General features: G+C 42.7%; 1 protein-coding gene across 24 annotated transcripts in view; it reads right to left on the bottom strand.

The window, feature by feature from the left end:
- Positions 1 to 13,648, bottom strand: part of KIF1A (kinesin family member 1A) — a 189,699-nt gene that overhangs the window by 54,108 nt on the left and 121,943 nt on the right. For 16 of the 24 annotated variants that reach the window (XM_038749690.1, XM_038749692.1, XM_038749694.1 and 13 more), the window contains 4 exons: positions 13,210 to 13,300; positions 12,415 to 12,533; positions 11,143 to 11,198; positions 2,196 to 2,304 (listed from right to left, as the gene is read on the bottom strand). In XM_038749690.1, the coding sequence (XP_038605618.1) occupies positions 2,196 to 2,304; positions 11,143 to 11,198; positions 12,415 to 12,533; positions 13,210 to 13,300 (375 nt within the window). Of the gene's footprint in view, positions 1 to 2,195; positions 2,305 to 11,142; positions 11,247 to 12,414; positions 12,534 to 13,209; positions 13,301 to 13,648 lie in introns of all 24 variants that reach the window. The other 8 variants (XM_038749685.1, XM_038749687.1, XM_038749691.1 and 5 more) reach the window with 1 other exon arrangement.

Raw genomic sequence — 13,648 nt, 5'->3', positions numbered from 1 at the left:
GGGAGTCAGAGGTCATGGATTCTAATCCTGGATATGCCACTCGTCAGCTGTGTGACTTTGGGCAAGTCATTTCACTTCTCTGGGCCTCAGTTCCCTCATCTATAGAATGGGGATGAAGACTGTGAGCCCCCCGTGGGACAACTTCATCACCTTGTAACCTCCCCAGCACTTAGAACAGTGCTTTGTACATAATAAGCGCTTAATAAATGCTATTATTATTATTATTATTATTATTATTATTCTCTGGGTGTCAGTTCACTCATCTGTAAAATGGGGATGAAGACTGTGAGCCCCCCCGTGGGACAACTTCATCATCTTGTTACCTCCCCAGCGCTTAGAACAGTGCTTTGCACATAGTAAGCACTTAATAAATGTTATCATTATTATTATTATTATTATTCTCTGGGTCTCAGTTCCCTCATCTGTAAAATAGGGATGAAGACTGTGAACCCCTGTGGGACAACTTCATCACCTTGTAACCTCCCCAACGCTTAGAACAGTGCTTTGCACATAGTAAGCGCTTAATAAATGCTATTATTATTATTATTATTCTCTGGGTCTCAGTTCCCTCATCTGTAAAATAGGGATTAAGACTGTGAACCCCACGTGGGTCAACTTCATCACCTTGTAACCTCCCCAGCGCTTAGAACAGTGCTTTGCATGTAGTAATTGCTTAATAAATGCTATCATTATTATTATTATTCTCTGGGTCTCAGTTCCCTCCTCTGTAAAATGGGGATGAAGACTGTGAGCCCCAGGTGAGGCTACCTGATGACCTTGTATCCCCTCCCCAGCACTTAGAACAGTGCTTGGCACATAGTAAGCGCTTAACAAATGCCATCATTATTATAACTACTGCCCTCTGCGCTCTCACATTACGTACATTATGTCAGGAACAGGACGGAGCACACTCTGATTGTCACTTTGAGTATGTGGCAAAGTTGGCATTTGCCCCTTTACCCTTTAAGACTGTAAGCTTGTCCTATAGACTGTAAGTGTGTTGTCTGCCAACTCCGCTACACTGTACTTTCCCAAGCGCTTAGTACATTACTCTGCACTCAGTAAGCACTCAATACCTTGATCGATTTGCTTTACTCTTTTCCTGGCCCTGTGCGACTTTTGTGACCTGAGCTAGACGGCATTTCAATGGATTAATGAATTAACTGTGGCATTCATTAAGCCTTGTCTGTGCCAAGCACGGAACTGAACGCTGGGGTAGACACAGGAAAAATCAGATACTACATGCGGCTCACAGAGTAGGTAGGCACAGGTACTGAATCTTTGTTTTGTAGTTTTGTAGATGGAAGAACTGAGGCACAGACAACTGAAGTGACTCGCCCAAGATCACACCATGGAAAGAGCCCGGGCTTTGGAGTCAGAGGTCATGGGTTCAAATCCCGGCTCCACCAACTGTCAGCTGTGTGACTTTGGGCAAGTCACTTAACTTCTCTGGGCCTCAGTTACCTCATCTGTAAAATGGGGATTAAGACTGTGAGCTCCCTGAGGGACAACCTGATCACCTTGTAACCTCCCCAGTGCTTAGAACAGTGCTTTGCACATAGTAAGTGCTTAATAAATGCCTTCAGCATCAACAACATCATAGGCTGCTCGCCCGCTGTTGGGTAGGGACCGTCTCTATATGTTGCCAACTTGGACTTCCCAAGCACTTAGTACAGTGCTCTGCACACAGTAAGCGCTCAATAAATACGATTGAATGAATGAATGAATATGTGGCGCATCTGGGATTAATCAATCAATCAATCAAATTTATTGAGCGCTTACTGTGTGTAGAGCACTGTACTAAGCTCTTGGGAAGTACAAGTTGGCAACATATAGAGACGGTCCCTACCCAACAGTGGGCTTACAGTCTAGAAGTGGGCTCACAGGGCTTCTGACTCCCAAACCCATGTTCTTCCCACTAAGCCACACTGCTTCCCAAAAGGAGAGATCCTTTTCCTCTCCCTCTAACCGCTCCAGTTCAGATCCTGGGCATCTTGCCAGATCACCATGTCCGGGTGAACAAGGAGGCCTACCCTCACGTGAGAAGTATTCTGGGAAATTTCTCCAAAGTCTCACAGTTTTTATTAACCACCGTTTCTGTTTGGAAGGGGCCTTCAAGTTCTGGAGCGAAAGCCACTTAAAATTCTTTTCCAGGATCTATTAAGGGTCTTGGCCAAATGTCAAACAGAACTCACTCGCCGTTGGCCTCCAGCTCACAGATCTCAAAGAACACCATTAAGTCGTATTTGCAGTGACAGGGCCCAGCCGTAGGTTGGGTTAAAGTACTCAGCTTCGTCGCGGGCACTGGAAGAGGGACCAAAAAAGAGACTTTTAAAAGAAAGGCAGACCAAACAAACAGCGGTATTTAAGTCAGTTCCCCCGACTCTAGCCACTACAGGAAGGAAATTGCCCGATTAAAGCCAACCAATCTATCCTGTGGCATGCATCAGGTAAGAAAAAGCAATGCCGAGTGCCTTCCACAGCTGGAAATGGTGCTTGAAGATCCCCACTCCGAATTGGAAAGAGAACGACGACAACCCGGACATTTGCACACTGGGCAGGACGGATACGACACACGGGAAGGGAAAGGTGGCTAGCGATCCTTCAGAAGAGGCCCACTTGCTGCTCAGAATTGGAAATCCAGGAGGCCAGAGATGGGTGGCTATTCAGGGGCAGAGAACTTGCTCTCCTTGATGCCATCTCAGTTTGTCACCCTTCCTGTCCTCTATCTTTGTGATGCACTTAAATTAATTAGCTCAGCGATCGTAACCTGCCCGCGAACCATTCTGTTTGCTTACCACCACACAGAACAACTTCCTGCTGATGATGAGGTGGCCTTAGAGAAAGAAAAGACCCCTAGGTGATACTCAAAATACCTGGTTCCCCATTACAATGGTTGATATCTCCATGGGCAAATCAGATGAGCCAAGAGTTTGTTTCTTTATTTCCTTTTTTCATTACTGTATATATGTATATATGTTCTGTATATATGTATATATGTTTGTACATATTTATTACTCTATTTATTTATTTATTTATTTTACTTGTACATAGCTATTCTATTTATTTTATTTTGTTAGTATGTTTGGTTTTGTTCTCTGTCTCCCCCTTTTAGACTGTGAGCCCACTGTTGGGTAGGGACTGTCTCTATATGTTGCCAATTTGTACTTCCCAAGCGCTTAGTACAGTGGTCTGCACATAGCAACCGTTCAATAAATACGATTGATGATGATTCATTTATTTATGTATATTAATGTCTGTCTCCCGCTCTAGACTGTGCGCTCGTTGTGGGCAGGGAACCTACCTGTTTGTTGTTGAATTGTACTCTCCCAAATAGTACAGTGCTTAGCACACAGTAGGCACTCAATAAATGATTGAATGAGTGAATGAAAAGAGTTTCAGTTTTTAATCTGCCTTTCCTTTTTTTAATGGGTTAAACATACTGATGGAGGATAGCTTTTTGTCTTTTAAAAAAAAAGATTGTCTCCAAACACTTCCCTCAATTAAATATAAATTAGCTATCTTAGATTTTAAACCTCTTAAATCAGTCATATTTACGGAGTATGTACTCTTTGACTCTCCCCATCGTAAATATTTGCTCTTTTCACCCACTACTCAATCAATCAGAGGTATTTATTGAGCACTTACTGTGTGCTTAGTGTGTAGATATAAACATTTAGACAAGTTCAATACAATAGAGTATGAAGATGCAATCCCTGCCCACTGGGAGTTTCCAGACTAGAGGGGAAAGATTACTCACTCTCTTCATCCCTGCTAAGCTAAATGTCTGGCAATACCTTGCTCTCAACTCTCTTACCTCCAACCCTTCACCTATACTGTTCCTTGACCCTAGAATTCCCTCTCCTCTTAAACCCATCAGACCAGAACCCTCCCCATACTCAAAACCCTCCTAAAATCCCACCTCCTCCAACAAGTCTTCCCTGCTTAACTCTCAGCTCTCCAAACTACCAGCCTTTTCTAGCATTTGTACATTTTTTGCATCCATCTTCTGCACTTATGCATATAGGTTGATCTAAATTATATACTTTTCTTTCTCTTGCTGTAACTATTTTTATGTCTGTCACCCACATCAGACTGTAAAATTCTGGAGGGAAGGGAATGAGTCACTTCCTTGTGTCGTATATTCTCAAGTGTTTAGTGTAATGCACTGCACCCATTGGAGTCACAATTAATAATATTACTACCACTACTACTACTGCAGAACATTACTAAGCATTTGGGAGAGCTCAATAGAGCCCTATTCCATAGAATAGAAGCAGCGTGACTCAGTGGAAAGAGCCCGGGCTTTGGAGTCAGAGGTCATGGGTTCAAATCCCGGCTCTGCCAATTGTAGGCTGTGTGACTTTGGGCAAGTCACTTCACTTCTCTGGGCCTCAGTTACCTCATCTGTAAAATGGGGATTAAGACTGTGAGTCCCCCGTGGGACAACCTGATCACCTTGTAACCTCCCCAGTGCTTAGAACAGTGCTTTGCACATAGTAAGTGCTTAATAAATGCCATTATTATTATTATTATTCTCTGGGCCTCAGTTACCTCATCTGTAAAATGGGGATTAAGACTGTGAGTCCCCCGTGGGACAACCTGATCACCTTGTAACCTCCCCAGTGCTTAGAACAGTGCTTTGCACATAGTAAGTGCTTAATAAATGCCATTATTATTATTATTATTCTCTGGGCCTCAGTTACCTCATCTGTAAAATGGGGATTAAGACTGTGAGCCCCCCGTGGGACAACCTGATCACCTTGTAACCTCCCCAGAGTTTAGAACAGTGCTTTGCACATAGTAAGCACTTAATAAATGCAATTAACAAAAATAGAAGCAAAAGAAATGATCTCTGCACACAAGCAGTTTACAATCTTGGAGGAGAGGCAGATGTAAAATACTTTACAAGTAGGAGGAAGAAATGGTCAAATAGTAGAGTATGTAAACATTTGTATAAAACTGGCATGTACAGAAGTAGAGCAGGCAAAAGTGCTGAGATGATAAGGAAAATATGACTTGGGGAGAAGAAAACTTAATCAGAGAAATCTTCGTGGAATTTCACTTTCCTCTGTTTCTGCAGTTTGATCCACAGCCCCGAGGGAAAAGGTTGAAAACAAAATTTTCCCTGAAATTAAATGTATTGAACTGTGATGTGCCAAATTTGCCAAGTGTCTAAACGGTCTTAGAACTAAATCGGCAGAGATTTATGCCTGGGAATTTTGAATCTAGACTTCTGGAGAAAAGAGTTTTCCTGATAGTATTCAAAAGGACCCAGGTGTGCTCATAGTGGATGGCCACCTTGCACTTGTGAGTGACAAGGTCAGCACATGGAGACAGAGAGCACTGACCAAAAAAAAAATGCACTGAACAAAACGGTTGATTTGACTGTAAGCGACTGTAAGATCACGTGCGCCGGGAATGTGTCTACCCACTTTGTAATACTGTACTCTCCCCCAGCACTTAGTACAGTATTCTGCCCCTAGGAATCACTCAGTAAATACAATTGATTGATTGATTCTGCCCTGCTTTGGGTAACTTCACCCAAAAGAGGATTTCTACTTTCCAATTGGTGTGCTGGGTCCCTGGGAGTACTGAAGTCTGGTGAATTCATCCGTCTGTATGCTGGCCCTCAAACTCCCACCGGCTCTGTGACCAGCGAGAGGAAATCAATCAATCAATCAATCAATCGTATTTTTTGAGTGCTTACTGTGTGCAGAGCACTGTACTAAGCGCTTGGGAAGTACAAGTTGAAGATCTACATCACACAGATACACTTGTCCAAGCAGGAAGCCAGCACTTGAGAGATCAGATCCAGCCAGAGAGGCGAGAGGAAATTGAGTTCAGGCTCGGTTAGGTCTTTAAATCCAGAGTGAAAGAGAGCCCGGGGGAAAGTTCATGCCGGAGAGGAACAGAGTGACAGGTAGCACTCCAAAAGTCTCAAAAAACACTAGAGGAAGCATTCCTCAGAGAAGATACACGGAAAGACCCCAAGAAAGAGGGGCAGGTCCCGTGGCTCTTTTCTAACACCAACCAGGTCTCTGGGCCTTTCTTACAACCCCGTTCATTACAGGCCGCAAGGGTCGGGGGCTGGAATCCTTCGCCGCCCTCAGCAGAAGGAGGGAGGCCATGCTGGCAACACTGAGGGCATGCTGAGAGACCACATCCACCAGTGAGCTGTCCATTGTGTCCGCCATCAAATGCTGAACCAACTGAAGGGACTTTTCTTCATCTTGGTGCAGCGAAAAGGAATAAAAATGAACAAAAATCCAGCAAAGCAAGCATTTTACATTTTAGTGCATTGAAAGAATCCCTATCGGGCTAACCTGAACCCACATGGATACAGAGACTGGCCAGTCCAAGGGCTGGATTGGAATCTCAAGCGGATGATTGTATTGTACCCACCCCACTGCTTAGTATAGTACCCAGCACATAGTAAATGCTTAACAAATACCAATTTATCATTATTATTATTATCATAACAATAAATTATTATTATCATCACCATTATTAATAGTGATGATGATAATAGTAATAATAACAATAATAGTACCCAGCACATAGTAAATGTTTAACAAATACCAATTTATCATTATTATTACTATCATAACAATAAATTATCATCTCCATTATTAATAATGACAATGATAATAGTAATAATAACAATAAAATTCCCCCCTCCTGCCCCAAGGAGGCCTCTGCTTTAAACCTCTGGAGCATGAGGCTGAAGACAGCCAAGGAGTTCGAAATCCATAAAACAGGCCAAGGGTCAGCTCTGCTGCTCCCTTCACCCCAAGCAACTCTCCTATTCTGTTACTCGGGGAAGCAGTGTGGTTCAGTGGAAAAAGCCCGGGCTTTGGAGTCAGAGGTCATGGGTTCAAATCCTGGCTCTGCCAATTATCAGCTGTGTGGCTTTGGGCAAGTCACTTAACTTCTCTGGGCCTCCGTTCCCTCATCTGGAAAATGGGGATGAAGACTGTGAGCACCCTATGGGACAACCTGATCACCTTGTAACCTCCCCAGTGCTTAGAACAGTGCTCTGCACATAGTAAGCGCTTAAGAAATGCCATTATTATTATTATTATTATTATTATTATTATTATTATTAATTGTCAGCTGTGTGACTTTGGGCAAATCACTCATTTGGAAAATGGGGATGAAGACTGTGAGTCCACCCGTGGGACAACCTGATCACCTCGTAACCTCCCCAGTGCTTAGAACAGTGCTTTGCACACAGTAAGCGCTTAATAAATGCCATTATTATTATTATTATTACCCCTCAAAGAACCAAAACCCTAAACCAAAAGGATAAAGAAGTGGAAAGAGAATGTGAGCCCCCTGTGGGATAAGGAACAGTATCCAACATGATTAACTTGCATCTAGCCAAGGGCTTACATTAATGCTTGACACATAATTAAGTGCTTGACAGATAGAATAATGACAACAAAAACAACAAGAATAATAAAAATATCCTTGAGATAGACGCTTACCCTGACAGCTGCCCCTACTCTTTGTTTCCACTGCCATGGACACCTCTCATTTTCTGAGCTCTTACAGTGAGGAGAGGAGGCCTACAGATCATACGACGCTGCCAGCCAAGAAAGCAGGCGTCTGAGGACTCGGTGAAGTTTAATCTGATACCTCTGAATATGTCAAAGGTCAGGAGCAAACAAGAGGAGAAGCAATAAGCGCTTAGTACAGTGCTCTTCACACAGTAAGCGCTCAGTAAATACAACTGAATGAATACGGGTGAAAAAGTGGAAGGGATCAGAGTTTATTTCATTCTGAGGTCAGCTGAAAAAGTATTTACAGAATCTTTATGTTTCTTAACAGCCCCGACTGTAGCAGCTTTGTTTCCAACCTGATGAAAGGGGGATGTGCTGGGAGAACTAATTTTTGCTAATTAGCTTGGAACGGCTGGAAAGAATTAGGCGGCTGTCCAACAACCAGGATTTATTCCCGGAGAAAGCTTCCCGGGGCCAGACTCCTGATTGCCTGGTGAGAGGGCTTAATTGACAGTCATTGATCTTCTAAAGAATTTCGAGCATTTCCAAGTTAAATTCGATCTCCGTTAAAGAAGCTGGAGCCCAGATGGGAAGGAGAACAGTCCTTGTGGGAGAAGTTTTAGTTTGTTAAGCGAAACAGCTCATGCCAGAGCCCCGCTTTTTCACACCGGAGAAGGAGAAGCAGCAATTCTGGGAGCCTGCCTTCCCTGAAATTTCCCAGCTTCTCTCTTTCACACCCCTCACACTCCTGCAAAGTTACCTGAGGGCCCGTTCAGGGCAGCAGTGGGGTAAGGGAACAGGCTTGGGGGTGGGATAAAGGAAAAACTTGAAATGCTCTTTGACCATTAGAGGATGTGCTGCAGCATGGCTCAGTGGAAAGAGCATGGTCTTGGGAGCCAGAGGTCATGGATTCCAATCCCGGCTCGCCACGTCAGCTGTGTGACTTTAGGTAAGTCACTTAACTTCTCTGGCCCTCAGCTCATTTGTAAAATGGGGATTAAAACTGGGAGCCCCACGTGGGACACCCTGATCACTTTGTAACCCCCCCAGCGCTTAGAATAGTGCTTCACACATAGTAAGCGCTTAACAAATGCCATCATTAGTATTATTATGTTATTAGTTCCTGGTGGCAGTGCCAAAGCAGGCCTATAATAATAATAACAGCGGTATTTGTTAAGTGCTTACTACGTGCCAAACACTGTTCTAAGGGCTGGGGTAGATACAAGATAACCAGATCCCACATGGGGATCATCATCATCATCATCATCAATCGTATTTATTGAGCGTTTACTGTGTGCAGAGCACTGTACTAAGCACTTGGGAAGTACAAGTTGGCAACATATAGAGACAGTCCCTACCCAACAGTGGGCTCACAGTCTAAAGAATGTGGGATCACATTCTAAGTAGGAGGAAGCACAGGTATTTGATCTCCATTTTGCAGATGAGGGAACTGAGGAACAGAGAAGCTAAGCGACTTGCCCAAGGTCACACAGCAGGTAGGTGACAGAACTCGGGTAGGAAACCAAGCGTTCTGTGCTCTAGCCACCAGTCCACTGGTTCATGAATGGATGCAACAACCTTACCCCTATTTTCCCAGGGCATTCCTTGCTAATATTAGCCAGGCAATAAAGAGTGCCTTGTCCAGAGCAGATAATGAGTCAAGAACACAATTTTCCCCTGAAAATTAGTAACATAAAACCGACCTTGCCAAGTGCAAAAACAGCCTTGAAAAACTCAGAGCCTGTAGAAAATTTAAGTTTCTACCCTAAAGAACCCTACAATCTATGACCAACAAATGCACATCTAGGCATGCACACTCACACACACAAGACACACATGATAGCTCAGACTTCTTTTCTTATGAGGGTGATTCAGCAATAGAATAGCAGATTATTTTTATTCTTGTGAATAATCACAAGGATTACTGGGTATTGTTATGCCTTAAAGTCTGCTCTGGAACTAACTATAAAAATGAACAAATCCCAAGTACCACCTGATAGCCGTAAGGATGAGAGCATTTCAAAATCATTTTGCTTCTCTACCTTCTTACAGAGCTATAATTTCCAGTACCAAGCTGGTGAACTCTCCACAGTCACTTTTCCAGTACAGAAACCCTCACATGAAAAACTCTTGGTAGGTTCTTTCGTATTTCATTATTCTCTTGGTACGTTGTCTTCTACATCGATAGTCTTTTCCTATTAATCCCCAAGATCCCCCAAGCTTTATAATGAAAGGCTGCAGATTTAAAGGTCACACTCTTCGATGGTTGTTTTTTTCCAAGACACTGACTGATTTGACTGGCCCAGAGACTAGGACAAGAGGCAGATTTAGGGTGCATATGATGACAGTCAAGCTGATGGTTTCTAGAATGGCCTGAATATAGCAGGAAGGAGCCCAAAGATATCTTTATTTTTTCAGCATTTTTTAAGTGCTTACTATGTCGAGAAGCAGTGTGGCTCAGTGGAAAGAGCACAGGCTTTGGAGTCGGAGGTCATGGGTTCAAATCCCAGCTCCACCAATTGTCAGCTGTGTGACTTTGGGCAAGTCACTTCACTTCTCTGGGCCTTAGTTTCCTCATCTGTAAAATGGGGACTAAGACTCTGAGCCCCACCTGGACAACCTGATCACCTTGTATCCCCCCAGCGCTTAGAATAATGCTTTGCACATAGTAAGCGCTTAACAAACAAATTTCATCATTATTATTATTATTATTATGTGCCAAGCTCTGTTCTAAGCACTAGGGTAGATACAAGTTAATTAGGTTGGACACGGCCCTAGTCCCTCATAGTGCTCACGGTCTTAATCCCCATTTTACAGATGAGGTAACTGAGGTGCAGAGAAGTGAAGTGACTTGCCTAAGGTCACAGAGTAGACAAGTGGCAGAGCCGGAATCAGAACCCAGGTCCTTCTGACTCCCAGCTCCACACTCTTTCCATTTTCCATTATGGCTCTCAACTCCTACTGTTCCCATCAGTCTGTCTATTATTCTTATCAGTATGTTATTAATGAAGAAAATATCCCTACCTGATCGATAAATTGCGGGGAGTATTATTATTATTATTATTATTATTATTATTATTATTATTATTATTATCATTATTATTAGGCAGTCCAGTCTTTGGTCTTATGACACAATTGGTTTCTGAAAACTGAAACTTCAAAGCATGTCTTGGAAATTGGAACCAATTTTCCACTAGGCTATGCTGCTTCTGCTGACCTGTCTGTCAGGGAGCTACTACTAATACCTTCATTGTGGTAATGCGATTGTTCTTCCTGCTGAAATAATTCCTTATTTCTTTTCCAGTACATTGGCCTTTCCTCTTCCTAAAAACCCCATGGGCCAGGAACTCTGTCTCTGTCTAAACCAGTACGTTCCCTAAGTACTTAGAAAAATCCTCTGCCCACCATAAACACTTAGTGTCATAAACAAATAAATGAGTAAAATGAGGTTCCTTTATCAAATAGGGGAAAATAATCTGGAAACAACAATTAAACCACTAAGCTAATCAGTCTCTCCAATTCCAACTAGGGCACCAGATCAAAATAACAACACAGAGATCAGCAAGCCTAGCAAGAGCCTCCCAAACACCGTGAAGAACCAAGACTTTAAAACAGGTAGAGACACAGAGTTGCCAACCTGGTTTGGATAGAGGCATGACCCGAGGGAAATGGCGGCGTGATGGTCTCACGGGGCTGTAGAGAAAGAAGAGATTTGTATGGCAAAAACTGGCATCTTGAAACCTTGGAGAAAAAAAAGTTCAGTCATAGACACAGATCGTTTCAATTACATTTCTCACAAGAATACTCAAAGGGTTCGTTGCCATCTCCTCATGCCTGATTCCATTTTTCTATATCAGTGCATACTGGGAAATGTTCTTCCTCTTCCCATCCACCTTCATTCTCTCCTTCAAATCCCCCTCCAATTTAATTTCTTGCAGAAACATTTTCTTGGACACCATAGTCCCTTCAAATGGCTAAGAAAAACCTTAACCCAGAAGGACTGTCAGATACCAAGACACACACATACACTAGCTGTCTTTTTGGATTTGAAGATTATGCTCCTGACAGTGTGTGGTCGGATTTTTTTCCTGTGTATGCTTGTGTGTGTTTATTAATATTGGCCTTTGCAACACTCACTGCCTAGCAATGTTTTCTTTCTTCCGTTTTGGTGAGATTATTTTCTTGAGGCTCTAAATTAGGACAGCCCCTCCATTCATAATTGATTTATGACAGGCTGACCCGTCTTTGGCCGCCATCTCCCAGCGGACAACAGGTCTGTGGCATCATCGGAGGTTTTGCTTCATGGTGTCATAAAATTGCTTTGTTTATGGATTCTTGACTTACTCTCACGTACGGCAGCAGTTTAGATATTCTGCTGCCTTCTATTATTTTAACCTTCCCCCATCCATTAAAATGTGATACAGTAATATGTTTTCAGACATGCTTTTCATAGATCCTATTCATTCAATCGCATTTCATTCAGTTGTATTTATTGCGCGCTTACTGTGGGCAGAGCACTGTACTGAGCACTTGGGAGAGTACAGTACAACAATAAACGGGCCCACTCCCAGCTGACAAGGAGCTTACAGCCTAATTCTCAGTGAAGAAAAGTATTTCGAAGCGCTTAGTACAGTGCCCCAGCGCTTAGAACAGTGCTTTGCACATAGTAAGCGCTTAGTAAATGCCATTATTATTATTATTATTACGAAGGAGAACAAAAAATTACTGTTGTCATGTATTTAAAATTAAAAAGGAGCTGGGTTCCTTTCCCTTATAAAATAGTTGCATTTTTATACTTTCAACAAGAAACCTTAAGAATCTTCCAACTCCAATTTCTTAGCTACAGGCCAATCATCTCAGCTACTAATGACCTTAGTTACCAGATAGCTTCCAACTCAGACTGACTTACCTGAGAACATCCTTGCACAGAGGGGGGAAAGGATGCTGTTGGTAATGTCCAAACACCTCAAACACAATTGGTTGGCTCTTAATGTATTCAATAAAGGACTTGGTGACCTCAACTGCAATCTAAAACAGGGATGGAGAGAAAATGAATGAAGAACAGGTCTCCCTTTATTTTAAAAAAGAAACAATGACACAGTGGTAACTTGGGGTTGAGAATCGAATCGCCGGACTGACAAGTATTTCTCCACAACTTTGATTCTGGGCCTCATGTGCCAATCACGGATAAAATCTGCCAGAAAACACAGCTTGGTTTTTATCCCCTGACCATTTGAGTCATTATATTCTATGTACTGCCAAATGTCATTGGTCAGTAGGACTTTCACATTCAGATCTGAGCCACGAGAACGCTGGGAGATCTGCAAAATCTCTTTAAAGTTAGCTTTAAGCTTTACTTCTCTGTCAGAAGCAACAGCCCTGGAAATGTAAAGTGAAAATTGTTCCTCCTGCCCCATGGAAGTAGCTCTTTCGCCCCATTCTTTCATTGATTATATTTTACCAGAATGCCATTTTTTTAGAAACTGTCCCCCTCACAAGGATAGATGACTAGGCCCAACACCCAGTGAGATATCATGATCCATCCTGGACTGTCCAGGTGATGGTTGGATAGATACATTAATTTAATTAATGAAGAAGAGAGTATTGAAAAGTTGGAAGAATTCATGAGCTCCCACTGGTGGTCCTTTGTGCTTTTTAGCCAAAAAGTATTTATTACTGGTTCAAGAGGTAATTGCTGACTTACATTCTGGACATGGTAGAACCCAAGAGGAGGGCCCCTTCCTGTGTTTTTCAAAGGCTCTGTGGAAAAGGCCTCATCATGTCGGTGGATAAAACTGTGAACAGAAGACAATCAGAAATTTTAAGAAAATTCCACTGACTGAAAAGAATGAGCGTATGAACTGGGAGGGTTAAGAGACACTGATGACTCAGGTGAAAGAATCCAGATCACAGTGGACAAATGGGTTTAGTTTTATCGATGATCTTCACGTTAGGGGTCGGCATGATGCTTTACAGACAGCAGATGTTTAATAAACACCACCATGGCAAAACGTCAAAGGCGGAGTTCTTTGTTCAGTACTGGACTGAAGAAGGGGCAGTAAGGGAGTGCTGAGAAACCCAAGATAAATGCAAGCAAAAAAAGTTAAATAAATAGGAACCCAAGAAGCAATCTTGGGAAGCAG

This window comes from Tachyglossus aculeatus, chromosome 7, assembly GCF_015852505.1.
Source record: "Tachyglossus aculeatus isolate mTacAcu1 chromosome 7, mTacAcu1.pri, whole genome shotgun sequence".
NCBI classification, from domain to species: Eukaryota; Metazoa; Chordata; class Mammalia; order Monotremata; family Tachyglossidae; genus Tachyglossus; species Tachyglossus aculeatus.
Note: the sequence above shows the minus strand (reverse complement) of the source record. Positions and strands in the feature narration are given on the sequence as shown.